Consider the following 22,046-nt stretch of genomic DNA (forward strand, 5'->3'; position numbering starts at 1 on the left):
GGCTTGTTTTCCACCTAGGGTCTTAGGGAGGGGAAAACAAGGTTCTGGCCCTGGGTTGCTCTCTTATCTCCAGGCTCTGGGGAAGAATCTGCTTCCAAGTTTATTCTAGTTGTTGGGGAAATTTAGTTCCTTGAGGTTGTGGGGATGACATTTCTGTTTTCTTGCTACTATCCGCCAGTAGCCTCTTTGTTTCTAGTGTGTGCATGCTAAGTCCTTTCAGTCATGTCTGACTCTTTGTGACCCTATGGACTGTAGCCCATCAGGCTCCTCTGTCTGTGGGATTCTCCAGGCAAGAATGCTGGAGTGGATTGCCATGCCCCCCTCCAGGGGATCTTCCCAATCCAGGGATCGAACCCGAGTCTCTTATGTCTCTTGCATTGGCAGGTGGGTTCTTTACCATTAGTGCCACCTGGAAAGCGAGATAGCCTGAATTCCCTTTCATGTGGGGCACCCTCCGTCTTTAAACCATCAACAGCATGTCATGTTCAGTTCATTCCTTGAATTATTCTGACTTCCTCTTTTACCTCTTCTTTTGTTTCTGTTAGGTGATTAAATTAAGCCAACCCAGATAATCTAGTATAATTTACCTAAAGTCAATTTATTAGTAACTTCCCTGGTGGCTCAGATGGTAAAGCATCTACCTACAATGCAGGAGACCCAGGTTCGATCCCTGGGTTGGGAAGATCCTCTGGAAAAGGAAATGGCAACCCACTCCAGTACTCTTGCCTGGAAAATCCCATGGACAGAGGAGCATGGTAGGCCCATAGGGTTGCAAAGAGTCGGACATGACTGAGCGACTTCACTTTCACAAATTATAAGATCTCTTTTGTCAGATAAGGTAATATATTCATGGATGTTATATAATACTCACAGTCCTGAGAAAACTCTTTAAGGGCCATTTTTAGAATTCTCCCTACCACATCCAGAATATTACAGTTACCTGCTTTTTTTTTTTCCATTTATTTTTATTAGTTGGAGGCTAATTACTTTACATCATTACAGTAGTTTTTGTCATACATTGAAATGAATTAGCCATGGATTTACATGTATTCCCCATCCCGGTCCCCCCTCCCACCTCCCTCTCCACCCAATCCCTCTGGGTCTTCCCAGTGCACCAGGCCCGAGCACTTGTCTCATGTACCCAACCTGGGCTGGTGATCTGTTTCACCATAGATAATATACATGTTTCAATGCTGTTCTCTCGAAACATCCCACCCTCGCCTTCTCCCAGAGTCCACAAGTCTGTTCTATACATCTGAGTCTCTTTTTCTGTTTTGCATATAGGGTTATCGTTACCATCTTTCTAAAGTCCATATATATGTGTTAGTATACTGTAATGGTCTTTATCTTTCTGGCTTACTTCGCTCTGTATAATCGGCTCCAGTTTCATCCATCTCATTAGAACTGATTCAAATGAATTCTTTTTAATGGCTGAGTAATGCTCTCCGACATAAATCACAGCAGGATCCTCTATGACCCACATCCCAGAATTTTAGAAATAAAAGCAAAAATAAACAAATGGGACCTAATGAAACTTAAAAGCTTTTGCACAACAAAGGAAACTATAAGCAAGGTGAAAAGACAGCCCTCAGATTGGGAGAAAGTAATAGCAAACGAAGCAACAGACAAAGGATTAATCTCAAAGATATACAAGCAACTCCTCCAGCTCAACTCCAGAAAAATAACATGATCCAATCAAAAAATGGGCCAAAGAACTCAACAGACATTTCTCCAAGGAAGACATACAGATGGCTAACAAACACATGAAAAGATGCTCAACATCACTCATTATCAGAGAAATGCAAATCAAAACCACAATGAGGTACCATTATACGCCAGTCAGGATGGCTGCTATCCAAAAGTCTACAAGCAATAAATGCTGGAGAGGGTGTGGAGAAAAGGGAACCCTCTTACACTGTTCGTGGGAATGCAAACTAGTACAGCCACTATGGAAAACAGTGTGGAGATTTCTTAAAAAGCTGGAAATAGAACTGCCATATGACCCAGCAATCCCACTTCTGGGCATACACACCAAGGAAACCAGATCTGAAAGAGACACGTGCACCCCAATGTTCATCGCAGCACTGTTTATAATAGCCAGGACATGGAAGCAGCCCAGATGCCCATCAGCAGACGAATGGATGAGGAAGCTGTGGTACATATACACCATGGAATATTACTCAGTTACCTGCTTTTTAAATTAAGAATGCAGGGCTTCCCTGGTGGCTCAGTGGTTAAGAATCCACCTGCTAATGCAGGAGATGTGGGTTTGATTCCTGATCTGGGAAGATCCCACATGCTATGGAGGAACTAGGCCTGTGCTCTAGAACCTGGGAGCTGCAACTACTGAACCCACGTCATTGAGAGTCTGTGCTCCATAACAAAAGAAGCCACTGAGATGAGAAGCTTGCTCACTGCAACTAGAGAGTTGGCCTAGCTTGCTGCAACTAGAGAATGCCTCTGTGTTGTAACCAAGACCCAGCACAGCCAAAAATAAATAAATAAATAAAAATTTAAAAATAAAAAATGCAATGTATTTTGTTTAATAAGCCAAAATAAATTTATACATTCTATGATATATTATCAAAAAAATAAAATGATAGAGAAATTATGGCTAAAAGTTAATTAAGAAAACAATAGTTATTTGATTACTCAAAGCACTCTCTTCTTTCCAAGTCAAACATTGTTTTTGGTCCAGTTGGGTCCTAGTAGGAGCAGTATTTATAACTAGGAAAAAAAAGTAACAATGAAAAAATACTTGACTTATTTCAAGTTATAAATTATAGCAACTTAGCTGACACTATCAAGATAACCATATAGCATTTGGGCTTTTGTTCTCTACCTCTGATAGAATATGACTATATGCTATGGTTTGAATGCTTGTGTCTCTCCAAAATTCACATGTGATGGTGTTAGAAGGTAGGGCCTTTGGGAGGTGACTAAATTGTAAGAGTGGAGCCAATGGGACAAGTGCCTTTATAAAAGAGACCCCAGAAAGCTCCCTTGCCCACTCCACTCTGTGAGGACACAGCTAGAAGTTGGCAGTCTGCAATCTGGAAGAGGGCATGCATTAGAATATGACCATGCTGGCACCTTGATCTTGGATTTCCAAGCTCCAGAGCTGTGAGGAACAAATTTCTGTTGTTTATAACCCGGCCAGTCTGTCAATTTTGGGACATCAGCCCAAACAGACTAAGACATTAAATGTGGCAAACATTGCTCCTTGAACTATTCAGCCATCCATTTAAAACATTTCTGTATTGTTTATTTACATCAACAGCTGTTATAATAATACACAGCAAAAACTAGGCCCAGTAGCAACCATTTAGGAGAGGATATCCCTGCAACATGGCAGAATGAAAGTTTTCAATAGCCATGCTGCTTTTTGTATTAAAGTCTTATGTATCTATATGCTCCAGCTCTTTTTTTGTTTGGTAACAACTCTATTGAGATCTAATTTTCATACTATAAAGTTCACCCATCTAAATAAACAATTCAGTGGCTTTTAGTATATTGTTTGTGTGTTCTCAGTGGCTTAGTTGTGTCCCAGTCTTTGCAACACTATGGACTACAGCTCACCAGACTTCTCTGTCCATGACATTTTCCAGGCAAGAATACTGGAATGGGTTGCCATTTCCTTCTCCAGAGGATAGTCCCAACCGAGGGACTGAACCCACATCTCCTGTATTTCATGTATTGGCAGGTGGAGTCTTCACCTCTCACCCACCTGGGAAGCCCTTTTAGTATACTAACAGAGTTGTATCACCATCACTGTAATCTAATTTTAGAACATTTTAATTAACTCCAAAAGAAACACTTTGTAGCCATTTGTAGTTTCTTCCCCTTTACTCCCTTCCCTTGCCCACCCCCAGCCCCCAGACCAAGCTAACTACTAATCCATTTTCTCTATATATGGAGACACTGGCTACTTCTGTTCCAAATACCTATAGGCATGACCATACCTTAATAATAGTAAAACTTCTTTGGCATTTAAACAGCAGAAAAACTCATCTAGTGGTTTTGAAGTGACAATACGAAAAAGGTTAGATTAATGCCTACATATGATCCTCTTGAATGCCATACTCCCAGATTCAGTACTTGTAATCTTAATACTACTGAAAAGAACCTTGAAGATTCTTGAATATACCTTCTTAATTTTATAACTGGTGAAAATGAGACCTAGAGAAGTTAAATTGAATGGCTCAACATTACTCATCTAATTAATGGCTATCAAATAGATTTTAACTGAAACATTATGCTTAATTGACAGACTCAAGAGGCATGAGATTAAAAGTTTACCCCTAACAACTACATATGCTACAACCAAGTATTCTCAGCACCAGCCCAAAGGAATACACCTGGATTACAACTTCCCAGCAATTGGTAATCAGGTAAATATAATAAAATTGTATGATAATGCTTTTCATGAAATGGTAAAAAAAAAATTCATGTCTATTTTAGGTGTATACAAGGGTATCTTTTATGAATAGAAAAAAAATGTAGTTAACCAGAGCCTATTTGGAGTCCCTAATACACAAGAAACTTCTTCCCTATATTTCGCCCCTGTGAAAGACACAGAGGTCTATGAAATAAGCCAATCTCAATTACTTATTTTTAAAATGAACTTCAAGTTAAACATGGATTTAGTTCAATGTACTATATATTTACATCTGTGGTGGCCTTCAGTCTCAACATGGTTCTCACTTGCCAAGAAGGCAACCATGTTTATGAGACTATGTACTAAGGCAAAATAATGTACTAATGTATTTTTAATGATTTTCACATTGGGGATTGAAATCAAAAGAACAATTTGCTAACCTTCAGTTAGCAACAGGTTTAACTAACCAGAACACCCTATTCCACACACATTCAGAATTTTTTCTGCATAGAAATATATGGCCTAAAAGTGGAAAATATGCAGTATAGAGTAATGAATATATCCCACTCAGGCCTCAGTGCTGTATCAATCTTGTTTCTGATTTAGGTTTTAGGGTGGTGTTGAAAAGGATATTTCTTGAAGATTGAGAAAGAAACTTGGGTTCAGGGGCAGTCTATATAAGGATTAAACTAGAAATTAAGTCTTGGGAGATTTCTGAGATATCTGATTGTAGACTAATAACACCAACTGGAAATCACTTGGGCATAGGGGTATCTTCACAAGGCAGATTACCAAATTCCTGGGCATAGTTAAGGCATTTAATCACTTCATAGAAGTAAATCTGATCCTCATTCCACTATGGGCACTTACCCACTTACTCTGTGGGTTAATAGTATGCTTTCTTTCCTATGACTTCAATGAAAGCTTTTTGATGCCACTATTTAGCCTGTAAGAACCAAGAGGTAGTCTCAATGATATACCATAGATCAAACTACTTCCTGCTTCTGGGATTACAGAGAAGAGCTCTATGCAGTTTCTTCAGTTCACTTTTCTTCCTATCACTCACAGCCTTCTCCAACCATCCCTGTCTACCTTTAGTAACCAAGTTTCATGAGTGTTTTGTAAGATTGTTAACCTTCTGAGGTCATAGCTTTTCTCTCCTTCGCAGACTAAGCTTTCACTCAATGAGAGATTTTCTAAGCTGATGAAGAAAAACCCAGGATCAGCCAGTTTTGAAGACTAAAATGATTTTTCCTATTGAAAGTTTGCTGTTAACAGATATTGTTGTGAATTTTATGCAAGAGCACATATATTTTCTTTCAATATTTAACTTTTTATTGCTTTTGTTAATGTATCTTTCCTTAGGTGTAGGCTTTGATGTGAGTGATCTGTTAAAACTGTTTACTAAAGAAAAAATGTTTAACTTTGTTTACATAAAAGAACAGAAAAGTGAACAATGACGGTGATTTAGAATGAGAGATTCTAGGAAAACAGCTATGTTTTCAGAATTACATATCTTTTTGACATTAGAGAATTTCTTTCTTTGGTTTGATTTGTTCTTTGAACTCTAGAACACATAGATGAATCCTAAGTAGACTATATTGACAATAGAATAAGGTAATTGATATCTTCTGTAACTAAATAGTCTGTGCCTCAAAGTCAGTAGACAGAATTCTATTCTTTAATTATTAGAATGCTAAATTTGTATCTGAGTTTTTACTTTTTTTTCTTAGGAATTCATGTTTTTACTTTTGACATGAATTTATATTAATGTTAAACTCTTCTACTGTCATTGTTTTGTGAATACATTAAGTTAATAAAATTTAAAAAGAAATGTGACTTTTTTTTCCTGTCCATTGATACTTGAGGTCCAAAGTAATAATGATCTTGATACAGATTATTAAAGAGTTAATTTTAACGTCATCTGTTCAAAGTGTAACGTGAACCTCAGCCTTCCAGCTAAGCCTGTTGTTAAAGTACACTGAGAAATCCATTTGCAATTATTTGGTAAGCACCATGCTGGTGGTTTTTAGCTTAATTTCATAATGTCTGTCCTTGTATTTAACAGTTGTTTGTGCAGAGAAAAATGGAATTCAGTATGGAAATATATAAGTTGAGTTCTAATTTGGATCATTTAAAGCATCGCATTCTAAACCAAATTAACAGATGGTAAAGATTCTTTTACTAATGGTATTATGCTGAGAAACAAAACAGACATCACTTTGATTTAAGGTGTGTAGATCATGGGACTTCCCTGGTAGCTCAGTGGTAAAGAATCCTCCTGCCAATGCAGGAGACACAGGTTTGATCTCTGGTCTGGGAAGATCTCCTGGAGAAGGAAATGACAACCCACTCCAGTATTCTTGTGTAGAAAATCCCATGGACAGAGGAGCTTGGCAGGGCACAGTCCATGGGATTGCAAAAAGTCAGACACAATTTAGCAACTAAATGCAACTTTGCTGTAGCAAAGTGCAAAAGCTGCAAATTCCTAATTTTGAATATAGAGAATGACAATCTATAAGCTTTGTAATTTGCATCAAGTGGAAAGAGAATGTTTCTTCTGATCACAACAGCAATACATGTTCATTGAAGAAATTTTAGAAAACACAAAATGCCAAGACACACATGTAACAGCTCTAATATCTACCTCCATATTTCTTTTCTTGACTCTACGATTTCCTCCACAGCAAAGCTTTCCACAGTGTCTATTCAGTTCAGTTTCTAGACATTTAGGCTGTTTCTAGTTTGAATTTTTATAAATTAAACTTGTGATGAGCATCCATGTAACTATATCTTTGCAATATATCCCAGTTGTTTCCATATGATCATTTTCTAGAAGTATAATTGCTAAACAAAATGGTACTTATTATAATTAGAATATTTAGAATGTTACACATATTGATAAGTTACTGTATAGAATATGTACAGAATATGAAAAGCCTTGTCTTCTCATACCCTTACCAGCAGAGAATATGGGATAGATATATACTGTTTTCACTCTCTTGCTTAATGATAGATAATAATGGGTTAATAGAACAGTGTAAGTTAGTGAACCTAGCAATATTTTCCAAGCACCAAATGGTCTCTTTTCTATATTAAACAGCAGTTTTTAAACTCACAACTCTTTGCCTCTCTCCCTCAAATAACATTGAAGTACAGGAACATAAACAACCAGTTTGATCAGTGCTAAGAGATAAACACTCCAGCTATTAGTCAGTGCATGTACAAAGAAACAGGTTGACTGAATTTTCCATTTTTGCTCTATTTGGCACCAACCATAGTATTAATTTTTGAAGTGAGGTTCTCTCACCAGCTGAGCATCAGCATCACCTAGCAACTAGAAAATTTTGAAACCTCACCCCAGACCTACCATATCAGAAACTCTGGATGTGGGCCCCAGCAATCTGTGATACATGCTAAAGTTTGAGGTTGTACAGTATACCACTTCTTACTGGTAACTAAAATCCCTACCCAAGAACCGGTTAAATTATAGAGCCTACCCCATCTCCCTCTTTCCATCTGTTTTAGTCTTTTTGCTTCTTACTCTTGCCCCTCTCCTACATCTCCACTCTAATACTCTATTCAGCATTTAATAGTAGATGTCAAGGACCTTCTGCTTGGCTACATCTGCTGCGCTCTATTGATTCAGCCACCTTCACGTGATCTTAGGTTTCCTAGAGACAGAGCATGGGATGTAGCAAATGATTACACTCTATTTATTGGTTGAGAAGTGGTGAATAAGGTAGAGCTAGAAGCAGCAGAGCTGACATTTGAATTCATACTCTTAACCTCTTTAGTATTCATGTCTTTGCTTCAAAATTGTTGTCTCTTTTGGGATATGTGGTGACTCAGACAGTAAAGAATCTGCCTGCAATGCAGAGACCCAGGTTCCATCTCTGGGTTGGGAAGATCCCCTGGAGAAGGGAATGGCTACCCACTTCAGTATTCTTGCCTGGAGAATTCCATGGACAGAGGAGCCTGGTGGGTTACAGTCCATGGGGTCGCAAAGAGTCAGACACAACTGAATGACTAACACTTGCTTACTGTCCCTACTCTGCTGACTATGGGTTCCATTCTTCAAACTGCAGCTCTATTATGTTTCAGTGGGCTTAAATGAGGGACAACAATACAAAGCTGTCTATACATGATTTCACCTCTTTGTGATTTGATCCCTGGCTATGCTCTTATCTTTGGAGAAGGAAATAACCCACTCCAGTATTCTTGCCTGGAAAATCCCATGGACTGAGGATCCTGGTAGGCTACAGTCCATGGGGTTGCAAAGAGTTGGACAGGACTGAACGACTTCACTTCACTTATGCTCTTATTTTACCTTCTTCCAGTTTTCTTCTCCCACACACTTTTCCAGCCACACTCACTTCCTTGTTATGCCTCTAGCAGTGTAGGTATGCTCCTCTTCAGAGCATTTGCATTTGCCTTTCCATCAGTCTAAAAGACTCTTCCTCCTAGACATTTGTGTGGCTTCCTCCTCTGGTCATTTAGGTTTCTGTTCAAATGTCACTTCTTCTACCACCTCAGAGGGACCTTCCATGACTACCTTATCTAAGATATCACTGCAATCACTCTGTCTCCTTATTATTGCTTTCTTTTTCTTCACACAATTTAACATTATCTAACATTTAATTAGATCTCCATTTGTTAATTCTTACCCTACCCTTAAACGGAAATACAGGGCTCTGGGTGCAATAGAGCTGGGTATGGCATAAACCCTCTTGGAGGAGGTCACCATTAACCCCACCATAGAGCCACCAGAACTTACACGGGACTGGGGAAACAGACTCTTGGAGGGCACAAACAGAAACTTGTGTGCACCAGGACCCAGGAGAAAGGAGCTGTGACCCCACAAGAGACTGACCCAGACTTGCCCATGAGTGTCCAGGAGTCTCTGGCAGAGGCATGGGTCAGCAGTGGCCTGCTGCAGGGTTGGGGGCACTGAGTGTAGCAGTGTGTGCATGGGACCTTTTGAAGGAGGTCCCATTATCTTCATTACCTCCACCATAGTTTGGCCTCAGGTCAAATAACAGGAGGGAACACAGCCCCGCCCTTCAACAGAAAATTGGATTAAAGATTTACTGAGCATGGCCCCACCCATCAGAACAAGACCCAGTTTCCCCCTTGGTCAGTCTCTCCCATCAGGAAGCTTCCATAAGCCTCTTACCCTTCTCCATCAGAAGGCAGACAGACTGAAAACCACAGTCACAGAAAACTAATCAAACTGATCACATGGACCACAGCCTTGTCTAACTCAATGAAACTATGAGCCATGCCATGTAGGGCCACCCAAGATGAGACGGGTCATGGTGGAGAGTTCTGACAAAACGTGGTCCACTGGAGAAGGGAATGGCAAACCACTTCAGTATTCTTGCCTTGAGAACCCCATGAACAGTATGAAAAGGCAAAAAGATAGGACACTGAAAGATGAACTCCCTAGGTCAGTAGGTGCCCAGTATGCTACTGGAGATCAGTGGAGAACTAACTCCAGAAAGAATGAAGAGACAGAGCCAAAGCAAAAACAACACCCAGTTGTGGATGTGACTGGTGATGGAAGTAAAGTCCAATGCTATAAAGAGCAATATTGCATAGGAACCTGGAATGTTAGGTCCATGAATCAAGGCAAATTGGAAGTGGTCAAACAGGAGATGGCAAGAGTGAATGTCAACATTTTAGGAATCAGCAAACTAAAATGGACTGGAATGGGTGAATTTAACTCAGATGACCATTATATCTACTACTGTGGGCAAGAATCCCTTAGAAGAAATGGAGTAGCCATCATAGTCAACAAAAGAGTCTGAAATGCAGTACTTGGATGCAACCTCATAAATGACAGAATGATCTCTGTTCATTTCCAAGGCAAACCAATCAGTATTACAGTAATCCAAGTCTATGCACTGACCAGTAATGCTGAAGAAGCTGAAGTGGAATGGTTCTATGAAGAACTACAAGAACATCTAAAACTAATACCCAAAAAAGTTGTGTTTTTCATTATAGGGGAGTGGAATGCAAAAGCAGGAAGTCAAGAAATACTTGTAACAGGCAAATTTGTCCTTGGAGTACAGGATGAAGCAGGGCAAAGGCTAATAGAGTTTTGCCAAGAGAACAACTGGTGATAGCAAACACCCTCTTCAAACAAAACAAGAGAAGATTCTATACATGGACATCACCAGGTTGTCAATACCGAAATCAGACTGGTTATATTCTTTGCAGCCAAAGATGGAGAAACTCTATATAGTCAGCAAAAACAAGACCAGGAGTTGACTGTGGCTCAGATCATGAACTCCTTATTGTCAAATTTCAGACTTAAATTGAAGAAAGTAGGGAAAACCACTAGACCATTCAGGTATGATCTAAATCAAATCCCTTACAGTGGAAGTGACAAATAGATTCAAGGGATTAGATCTGATAGACAGAGTGCCTGAAGAACTATGGACGGAGGTTTGTGACATTGTACAGGAGGCAGGGATCAAGACCATCCCCAAGAAAAAGAAATGCACGAAAGCAAAATGGCTGTCTGAGGAGACCTTACAAAGAGCTACAAAAAGAAGAGAAGTGAAAGGCAAAGGAGAAAAGGAAAGATATACCCATTTGAACACAGAGTTCCAAAGAATAGCAAGGAGAGATAAGAAAGCCTTCCTCAGTGATCAATGCAAAGAAATAGAGGAAAGCAGTAGAATGGGAAAGACTAGAGATCTCTTCAAGAAATTAGAGATACCAAAGAGAACATTTCATACAAAGATGGGCACAATAAAGGACAGAAATGATATGGACCTAACAGACACAGAAGATATTAAGAAGAAGTGGCAAGAATACACAGAAAAACTATTCAAAAAAGATTTTCACAACCCAGATAATCATGATGGTGTGATCACTCACCTAGAGCCAGACATCCTGCAGTGCAAAGTCAGTGGGCTTTAGAAAGCATCACTAGGAACAAAGCTAGTGGAGGTGATGGAATTCCAATTGAGCTATTTCAAATCCTAAAAGATGATGCTGTGAAAGTGCTGCACTCAATATGCCAGCAAATTTGGAAAACTCAGCAGTGGCCACAGGACTGGAAAAAGTCAGTTTTCATTCCAATCCCAAAGAAAGGCAATGCCAAAGAATGCTCAAACTACTGCACAATTGCACTCATCTCACACACTAGCAAAGTAATGCTCAAAATTCTCCAAGCCAGGCTTCAGCAATACATGAACTGTGAACTTCCAGATGTTCAAGCTGGTTTTAGAAAAGGCAGAGGAACCAGAGATCAAATTGCCAACATCCGTTGGATCACTGAAAAAGCAAGAGAGTTCCAGGAAAAGCATCTACTTCTGCTTTATTGACTATGCCAAAGCCTTTGACTCTGTAGATTACAACAAACTGTGGAACATTCTTAAAGAGATGGGAATACCAGACCACCTGATCTGCCTCCTGAGAAATGTGTGTGCAGGTCAAGAAGCAACATTTAGAACTGGTCATTGAACAACAGATTGGTTCCAAATTGGGAAAGGAGTACATCAAGGCTATATATTGTCACCCTGCTTATTTAACTTATATGCAGAGTACATCATTGAAATGCCAGGCTGGATGAAGCACAAGCTGGAATCAAGATTGCCAGGAGAAATATCAATAACCTCAGATATGCAGATGACACCACATTTATGGCAGAAAGTGAAGAACTAAAGAGCCTCTTGATGAAGTTGAAAGAGAAGAGTGAAAAAGTTGGCCTAAAGCTCAACATTGAGAAAACTAAGATCATGGCATCTGGTCCCATTACTTCATGGCAAATAGATGGGGAAACAGTGGAAACAGTGACAGACTTTATTTTGGGGGGCTCCAAAATCACTGCAGATGGTGATTGCAGCCATGAAATTAAAAGATGCTTGCTCCTTGGAAGAAAAGTTATGACCAACCTAGACAGCATATTAAAAAGCAGAGACATTATTTTGCCAACAAAAGTCCATCTAGTCAAAGCTATGGTTTTTTCCAGTAGTCATGTATGGATTGGACAGTTGGACTTTAAAGAAAGCTGAGCGCCAAAGAATTGATGCTTTTGAACTGTGATGTTCGAGAAGACTCTTGAGTCCCTTGAAGGGAGATCCAACCAGTCCATTCTAAAGGAAATCAGTCCTGAGTATACATTGGAAGGACTGATGCTGAAGCTGAAACTCCAATACTTTGGCCACCTGATGTGAAGAACTGACTCATTGGAAAAGACCCTAGTGCTGGGAAAGATTGAAGGCAGGAGGAGAAGGGGATGACAGAGGATGAGATGGTTGGATGGCATCACCGACTCAGTGGACATGAGTTTGAGTAAACTCCAGGAGTTGGTGATAGACAGGGATGCCTGGTGTGCTGCCGTCCATGGGGTCACAAAGAGTCAGACATGACTGAGAGACTGAACTGAACTGAACTGAACCCTTAAACAGAAATACAAGGGACAAGGCAAGGATTTTCTCTCTACTCCCCCCCACCAAACTCTTTTATCTACAGTGCCTAATAAGGTACCTGGTATAGAGAAAGTGCTAATAAATATTTGTTGGAGGAATGTCAGGATCATGGAGAAAAAATGAATTTTGAATGAAAATCAGTCTAGTACAAAAAAATGCATTAAACTATTTTGGCAAAAATGTGTTATTGGGAACTACAGGAAATTGCTGTTTTCCTACATTTACTTTTCAAGATTTTATAAATTTTCTAAAATAATCACATTTTACCTATATAAGAAAAAAAAGACATTGTGAATAAAATAATAAGTCACAAAAGTATTTAAGTTGTTTTTGGTTTGTATATATGGTGTCTATAGTTGTGCCGGGGTTTTTTTTTGTTGTTTGTAAATCTGGCAGAAAAATTTCCTTGCTCCAGCAGCATGTTGCCCCCTCAAGCAGTAGATGGCAGCATTCAACCTGTAAAAAACAAATAGCCTTTCACTAACTTGTAAACCCCACAGAAAGAGAGAAAGGAAGAAGCGGGAAGGGAGGGAGGGAAAGATGGAGGCACCTTAATGGTTAAAGTTCTGTAGTGTTTGGATACTTCAGAAAATGAAAACTTGTTTGAAGCTGGGAACATTTTATCCTTACAGCACAGTGTCCCAGTTTAATTCAGACAGATGATATCTTCAGGCTGTTTAAACAACTAATCTTGAAAGTCCACTAGTAAAGAGGAATGATGGCATATTTTTACATTTCCCAGAATCACATTTGGTAGCTGTAGTCAAGACCAACCTTCTGTGGCAGCTGCTTTCAAAGAGTAATTTTAATACTTCTGCACTATTATTTTCCCATTCCTGCACCCTAACTTTTGTTGTTATTTACTTGCTCAGTTGTGTCTCACTCTTTGGAGGTGGTGGCCCACTCCAGTATTCTTGCCTGGAGAATCCCAGGGATGGGAGCCTGGTGGGCTGCCGTCTATGGGGTCACACAGAGTTGGACACAACTGATGTGACTTAGCAGCAGCAGCAGCAGAGAAATTTGAATAGTCACAGAATTTTAATGTTATAAAGTGATAAAATCTAGTTTTTTTCTTTGTTGGAGAAAGAAATCTGAGATTAAGGGCTTAAACAACTTCCCCCCCACCCCCACCCCCCATCCACCCATGACCAGTGGTGGAGCTGAGTGAAACTAGGCCTAGGCCCCAACCTTCAGCCCACTGTATTTTTTATGTTTGCTTGTGTTTTGCAGTATCATACTGCTTCTCTTTAAGAATATATATACCAAATCCTTTTTATTCTTGTCATCCGATATAGATCTTTCCCATCCTGTGAGATACAAGTTAAATCTCACCCCTCTGTAAAAAGTCTTCCCTCAATCAAACTCAGGATAGACGTGCCCAGTGACTCAGTAGCATAACCCCTAGATATCATAGTATTCTTAATTAAGCACCATAAATGCTACTGTATTTTAAATTAGTATAGTTAAATACATCAATTTAAGGGAGATAAGTTTTCAGTGGAGTGAATGTGAACTAAATTTTGTGTGTAATGCATTGGTAAAAGATTTTCATTGTTTGATTTCACTTGAAACACTAATGCTTTGTACCTGTATTGTGTGACTTCCCTTGGGTAGCCAATTAAAAGTGATGAGAAATCAGGAGGCTCAGAATCTGGTCATAACTTTAGTTGCTAACTGGGTATATAATTTTTGAGCTACCTTAACCCTATGAATCAATTGAAAAATGGGGATGATATACCTGTTGATAAACAATCTCTATAGATTCTATTTTCTTTTCTCTGCTCTCTTCTACAGTACCACTTCCCTAGTTCAACACATTTATCATCCTTGGTCTATGATGCTCTAACCACTCAAATTATGGCCTGCAGCCAAGCAACAGCTTGCTAGAAATGCAGAATCTTGGGCTATACTCCAAATCTATTAAATTCTCCAAAAAGAATTTGCATTTTAACCAGATCTTTAGGTACTCACATGTACATTAAAAATTGAGAAGCATAACCTAAACTAATTACAGCCTTTTAACTAGTTTCTCTGTCTCAACTGTGGCTCCTTCCAATCCACCTCTGCATTCCACCTAGGAAGGTCTTTTCAATAGGCGAAGCTGGTTATAGTACTTCTCTATTTTAAATTCCTCCCTATTATGAAATAGCAATATGGAAAGAGCACAAGCATGTCTTACTTGAACCACCTATGAGTTTTGTGATTTTTGACAAATAATCCAAACTTCTCTTGGTCTCAGTTTCTTTCATTCATAAAATGACAGTAAAAATGTCTAACCTCATAGGGTCAGGATGAGGATTAAATTAGTATTTATATGCAGAAATTTTACAGATGAAAATGTGATGTCTGTGATATAGTTCTGAATAGTCCATGGCAGTGGGGAGGATGTGGATGGGGATACAAATGAAACAAGACCAGAGTGGCAGATTGTGTCTTCAAAGTATGACTGCAACAATATCTCCTATTACATGTGTTCTTCTGCAATGTATCCTTGACACCTCTCCACTTTAAGATGAGAGCCTAAACAAACACTTGTTGGATCTTGAAAACATTATGCTAAGTGAAAGAAGCCAGACACAAAATGTTACTGAAAAACTATACAGGCATATTCATAGTTGCATTATTCATAATAACCAAAAAGTGGGGGAAAAAACACTCAAATGTCCATCAACGGATGAATGAATAAGCAAAATGTGTGTTATACCCACACAATGGAATATTATTCATCCATGAAAAGGAATGAATGACTTGAAAGAAGCCAGACACAAAAGGTCACATGTATGACTTATCTGAAATACCCAGAATAGGTAAAAAAATATAGAAAGAGAAAGCGTACTGGTGGTTGCCAGAGGCAACCTTTAAGAGATTGAACCTAATTCTAGTTGCCTTGAATCTTAGCACTTACAGTCTTATAACTCGCTGATAACCAATGTGGCAGAAGTGATGCTCTGTGACTTCTAAGGTGATATCAGAAGAAGTCATGGACCTTTCACCTAGTTCCTTTGAGAAACTTGCTCAGGGAGAAACCAGCAAGAAGGCTGACTACCCTGAGATCACCATACCAGAAAGACTACATTTACATACTCTAGTCCGCACTCCAGCTCATCTCAGCCTTCCAGCCATTCCTATCAAGCCAACAAACATAGGAGTGAAGCTGTCTTGGGCCCTCTGTACCAGCAAATCCACCAACTGAGGGACCTCAGTAGGTGCTATAAAGGGTAGAATTGCCCTGCCCAAATTCCTGGCCCCCACAACCCATGGGATATAATAAAATGGTTGTTTTATGCCACTAAGTGTAGAGGGAAGACTTTTATGCAGCAACAGATAACAAGAACAATTGGCATGAGCTGATAATTGTTGAAGCTGGGTAATGGATACATGGAAGTTCATTATATCAATCTCTCTACTTCTGTTTTTCATAACAAAGCTTTTTATTTTTAAAAAAAATGTATAAAGTACTCAGCTCAAAGTTGGTCATCAATCAATATTAGTTATTTGTTTTTGCCTCACCATGCTGCATGTGGGATCCTAGTTCCCCAACCAAGGATTGAATCCATGCCCCCTGCAGTGGAAGCATGGAACCCTAACCACTGGACCACTGGGGAAGTCCAATAATAGTTATTATTTTTGTGAATGGAAGTAGTCAACAAATGATAGCTGTTATTGTGAATGGAAAAACATTGAAATTGGTTAGTTACAGCACTTAGGGTCCTCTCTCCTGCTGACTTCTTCAAGCTTTGCTGCTACTGCTGCTGCTGCTGCTAAGTCGCTTCAGTTGTATCCGACTCTGTGTGACCCCATAGACGGCAGCCCACCAGGCTCCTCTGTCTCTGGGATTCTCCAGGCAAGAACACTGGAGTGGGTTGCCATTTCCTTCTCCAATGCATGAAAGTGAAAAGTGAAAGTGAAGTCACCCAGTCATGTCCGACTCGTAGCGACCCCATGGACTGCAGCCCACCAGGCTCCTCCGTCCATGGGATTTTCCAAGCAAGAGTACTGGAGTGGGGTGCCACAGCCTTCTCCATCTTCATGCCATTCCCTCATTAACTCAATTCACTCCCATATGCTCTAGAAATTACCAAAATACTTATAGTTCCTAGAATGTGGTGTGCTAATTTATCCCTACAAGATACTGTCTATGTTGCTTTCTGTTTTGAGGGATATTTACCCATCATGGTTTCCTTATAATCTTTCAACATTCAGCTTAAGTATAACCCCATCAGGGGAGCTTTTTCTGACACAGATGTAGAATTTGTTCCTCCTGTTGTTAGGCTCCTAAATACTTTTTCCAAGGCATCAGCACTAGTTTACTATGCTTATGTGCGTATTTGTCTGTTTCCCTTTCCCAGAATATGAACTCTTTCCCACTGTGCTGTGTGGGATTCAGCAGATGAACATGCCAAAATCTCACCTTCTTGAAACTTATGGTACAAGTAGGGAAGCCAGACAATAAACAAGTAAATCTATAATTAAATTGTGATAAGTCTAATGATGGATACAAGCAGGATATGACAATAGTGGGTGAAAAAAAGCAAACTCCTCTCAGATAAATATAACATTTGTGTTGAGACTAGAAACATGAGTAGGAGTTACCCTTATTCACAAGCCAAGGCCTAGCCTAAGGCCTGGCACATAGTAGAATGAATTTTCTGTGTTCTGTGTTCTAGCTCACACGTTTCTTGTGAGAATCACATGGGATAACATTGGCAAAAGTTCACCAGAGAGTATAAAGTGCAACAAAATGCAACTTCACTACAAATTATATCCTAAGGGATAGGAAGTGCTCTTAGAATTCACTCTTTTATTAGAGTGAGACTCAGAAAACTTCTGCAGACAAGCAAGTTCTTCCCTGGCCAAGTGTATCCAGCCATACGATCTTCTCCACAAACATAATTTTCTCATTCTGTTTGAATCATCAGCATGGCCTTTAATAAGATACAGGAGGGAGTAGACACATGGCTTGTGTGGGCGTAGATTTGGATGAAGTCCTATGGCAGGAAGGGAGCCAGCTCTAGTACATTGACTGGACGATCAAACTGGATGACTTTCAAGAGTGGAGGAGGATGCTCAAGAGAGTGGCAAGTGGGGAAGATGATTAAAAATAGTAATTTTAACAACATATATACCCCTCACTGATTCTGTGTTTAAGTGTTTGAATTCTTCCCCTTTCTTTACCTCTCTGACCTATAATTGCCCGAATATTTCCTGTTTTCAGTGAGACCAGGGGAAAATTAATATATATTTGTCTACTAGGGCTTCCCTGGTGGCTCAGTTTGTAAAGAATCCACCTGTAATACGGGAGACGGCTTGCAACAAAAAAGACCAGTGTTCAATCCCTGGGTCGGGAAGATACTCTGGAGAAGGAAAATGGCAACCCACTCCAGTATTCTTGCCCAGAGAATTCCATGGACAGAGGAGCCTGGTGGGCTATAGTCCATGGGGTCACAAAGAGTCAGATACTACTGAGTGACTAACACTTTCACGCTACCTTTTCTGATTTAATAATTTTATTTGGGCTCCTTATTTGATATTACTGTTTTAAAGTCTTAATGTTTTGGTGCAATAAATTATATACCCCAATGATTTGAAATTTATATTTCTGTAGTATCCTGGTGGCTATTCTAACTATCCTAAGGAACATTGGGAGACATCTTGAGAAGCTGCAATACAGTACAAGTATGTTCACCTGAATAGTCTTGAGGAAAAGTTCCCTTTGTGATGTAAAAAATGTTGATATCTCTTGGAAAAGAGCCAAGTTCAGACATGGGATGTGCATTAGTTTAAAAAGATTAACAGAGGTGGAAATTATTCACAAATGAGTAATTAAAATAGTTCTTAATACTATCACTTAATACCTGAGGAAGAAAGAAGAATGAGAAGAAATAACGAATAAAATGTGGTTGTGTGGAAATGATTTGGAAAAGAACTAATTAGTAAGTCAACTGATTGACCAGTGCATGCAAAGTCAAAGAAAGACCTATTGCATACCCAATACTGAGATGGGCTGGACACTACCAGCTCCCCTTATAAAGCTATTGCCACTAGTCCTGTCATCTTTGCCTGCTACTCAAGTGGAGGTAGGCCTAAGTTCAAAAAAGGAGCCCCCTTCACTTGGTTACTGTATGTGTTGTCTCTGCATTAAGTATCTCCAGCAGTCTCCAGGGACAAGATGCTCTGACTTCAGATAACTATAGCTCTGGCAAGGAATATTTAGGCAGTAGAGATTGTTCCATTAGGAACATGACAAAATCTCTTAGAGCTTCCATTGTGTCTTTATTTTGATTTTATACCATTAAATTATACTGTAATATAAAATATATACAGTAAGTTGTTTCTCTGAATAGATCTCCTGACCAAAGAGATAACCTATGGAGAAAACAGGCAGTTCACATTTGGATTTTGGTGCAGTTCAGATTTGGAATGGTATAAGCCAGTTATCTGGACTCAGTCATCCTTGAGTAAGATGACTCTCAAAGTTTTGGATCCACAAGAGCTGAGAGGGAAGACACTTGACCTTTGAGAGCAAATTTCCTCTTCTCCCACTCCAGATGGACTAGAATGACTGTCCATAAAGCCTCTGTCCAGATCTGCCTTTCTCTCCCTTATACCACTGCCAACAGGTCCTACTTCTGTTCTTCTACCACAGCCCAGCAATCTTTATTTTGCACCCCAGATTGGTTTTTGGAATTGACTCTAATAGAAATCTTTCAACCAGGATAGTCTGTTCAATATTCTGTTGTGCCTAATAACTGTAGGAATTACTGTCCAGTGGGCTGCTCTTTATAGTGACTGTTAAAGTGTTGTTCACTGTCTTTTATTGTTAAAATGCTGAGAACCCACTGTATAGTATTTTACTGTTCTTACACAGTAATAGAAAATGGCTCCAGTGTATATTTTTATGTTTCCTTCTTGAAAATTAAAAACTCAGACATCAGGAATTCCCTTGAAGCTACTTTGAAACCACACTAGAAATCAAGGAAGAGAAAGGAAAGAATTAGTTTGGACTTGGCAGAACCACAGCCACACTCATGGGTGTTCCTTGCCAGGATTTACATGTACAATTCTGTAGATTTAGGCAAAAAGTCAGGTTACAATACTGCATAGACAAGTTCTCCAGTGACCCATTAAATCATCCTTTGAGAATCTGTCAATTTGGATGTGGTTTCTTTTCATGCCCCAAGACAGAGCTGAAGCAATGCTATCTTCTGCAAACTCAATGTATTCGGAAGAATACGGGACCTTCTGCATGTTCACATAGCAAGTGCAAAGGAAAAGGAAGCATTGTGTTTTTTCTTCTAAAGCATCCTGTTTCACAGCTGAGGAACATGTTGTAGTATGAGAGAAGTACAGAATCACTGCAACTGTTCAGACTGGCTTCTTTTCTCAGCATGGTCACACTATCTTCTCTGGAAAGGAAAGCCTACATTCCATACCAGGCCACAGGTGAGGTTTTGAGGGCCAGGGATTTGTTTCTCTCCCTTGCCATCCTTGTCACTCAGGTTTTTACCATTCAAGAGGAATAAAAGATAGATTGAGAGATCCTGAGTGGGCCAAAAGTCTGACAAATAACCAGATATTTTCATAAAATGAAGTTTGGTAATTGCCAATTTAGCCTGGTTCTGCTTCCAGCTGGTTTCATTTTCAGCTGACTGGCCCAAGTAACTGTTGAGATCATTAAAGCATCTAAGGGCTGAGGTGAGAGGAGTTTGATTTTCCATTTCCTACTCACTTGGGTAACTGTTTCCTCCTAAGCAAGGAGCTAATTAAGACATCATCACTGCTTTTTTTTTTTAAATGGAGGAAATAGATTTTTTAAACTGTTTGTTAAATATAAGGACCTTTTAGCATACAGTGAATCTTTAAAATATCTAGTATTTAAATAGAGCCAAGACTAAGGAGAAAAAAGGATGTGGGGTTTCTAGAGTCACAGAGGCTTTGGCATATTATATGATTATTTATTAGTTATTGAGCACTTGCTATGGGCAAGCCACTGAATTAACCATTCTACATCATTTATTAATCATTGCAACAACTCTATGAAGTAGCTACAGTTATTATCCCCATTTTGCAAATGGGGAAACTGAAGCTTACAGAGGTTACCCAAGCCCAAAGATAGGAAGTGGTCGAACTAGGTGTCTTACTTTAAAAAGTTGTCTTCTTAATCACTGTGCTACACAGTACATGAGGGGTGTTGACTTGAATACCTTCAGGGCCTTAAAAACATTAATAGTTAACACCATTATTGAGGGCTTACCATATGCTAGGCCCTCTTCTACACTCTCTATATGTATCAACTCATATTTATCCTCTAACTCTCACAACTCCCAAATGAAGGTACTATTATTTTACAGATAAGAAAAGTAAGGCACAGAGAACTAGATTTCTTACATTCAAAAAACTGATAAGTGATGTAGCCTGGGCTACACATTTTGCCAAAGACCATCCTCTTAGTCACTATGCTGTATTGAAAGTAATATGTTCATTTCTGAATGAGACAGCCCAGTCCACTTTGAGGATCAGCTTTCTTTGTTAGAAAGTTGGACCTGTAGCTCTAGGGAACTTCTCAGAAGCAAACAGTAGAGTTCAGGAGTCCAACCTTTGGCCGAGGCACTTGCTCAATTCCTTCCCCAAGTACATGTCCCCATTACCCTTTAACCTGCATCCTTGAGCAACTGATACATAGAGAGTTCAGTAATGCCACATCTCAGGTGTGCCTTTAATGTCTGCTGAGTCTGCTAGCACACTATGTTTTTCATTTGATCTAAAAAAGATCTAATGAGAGATCATTTCCCGATAATACATTGTCTGCTTTCAACATCACTAGGAAAGCACTTTGCTACAAACAATCCCTATTTTGGTATAATTGCCTTTGAAAAGGGGGGCAGAAAAGGCAGCAGAAACTCGTCAGAGTTTGGGTCTGATTTCCTGAGGTGTTCCATTTCAGAAGAGGCCCCTGACAACAGGCAGAGAATAAAAACAAGTGTGGTCTGGGGCAGACAGTGTTTTTCAAACAGTTGGCTAAATCTCTCCTGGCAGCCGGGAAGCAGCTGAATCATCAAACGCTAGGCCTCTAACGAGAGGGAGGCTGGGCTGTATTGAAGTGCATTCCAGACTGCCTGTGAAACCCAGAGCTGCTGCTGCTTCACCAGTGCTGGCACTCTTCCAAGGCGCTGGTGTGGCTGAACTCATCAAATCCTGATTTCATCTCTTCTCTCTTTCCTCCT

At 39.6% G+C, this 22,046-nt stretch overlaps 1 protein-coding gene and 1 non-coding gene across 2 annotated transcripts in view; both read left to right on the plus strand.

Annotated features, from left to right (window-relative positions):
• The window catches only part of LUZP4 (leucine zipper protein 4), a 50,623-nt gene extending 44,588 nt beyond the window's left edge, over positions 1 to 6,035 (plus strand). The window contains exons 7-8 of the mRNA XM_070462181.1: positions 4,271 to 4,391; positions 5,547 to 6,035. Coding sequence (XP_070318282.1) covers positions 4,271 to 4,391; positions 5,547 to 5,621 — 196 coding nt within the window. The 3' untranslated portion in view covers positions 5,622 to 6,035. The remainder of the gene's footprint in view (positions 1 to 4,270; positions 4,392 to 5,546) is intronic.
• On the plus strand, positions 611 to 682 carry TRNAC-ACA (transfer RNA cysteine (anticodon ACA)). The gene has a single exon. It is a non-coding gene; the product is annotated as a tRNA-Cys (tRNA).
• Positions 6,036 to 22,046: the final 16,011 nt, after the last annotated feature.

This window comes from Odocoileus virginianus, unplaced genomic scaffold (assembly GCF_023699985.2).
Source record: "Odocoileus virginianus isolate 20LAN1187 ecotype Illinois unplaced genomic scaffold, Ovbor_1.2 Unplaced_Scaffold_1, whole genome shotgun sequence".
Classification (NCBI taxonomy): Eukaryota; Metazoa; Chordata; class Mammalia; order Artiodactyla; family Cervidae; genus Odocoileus; species Odocoileus virginianus.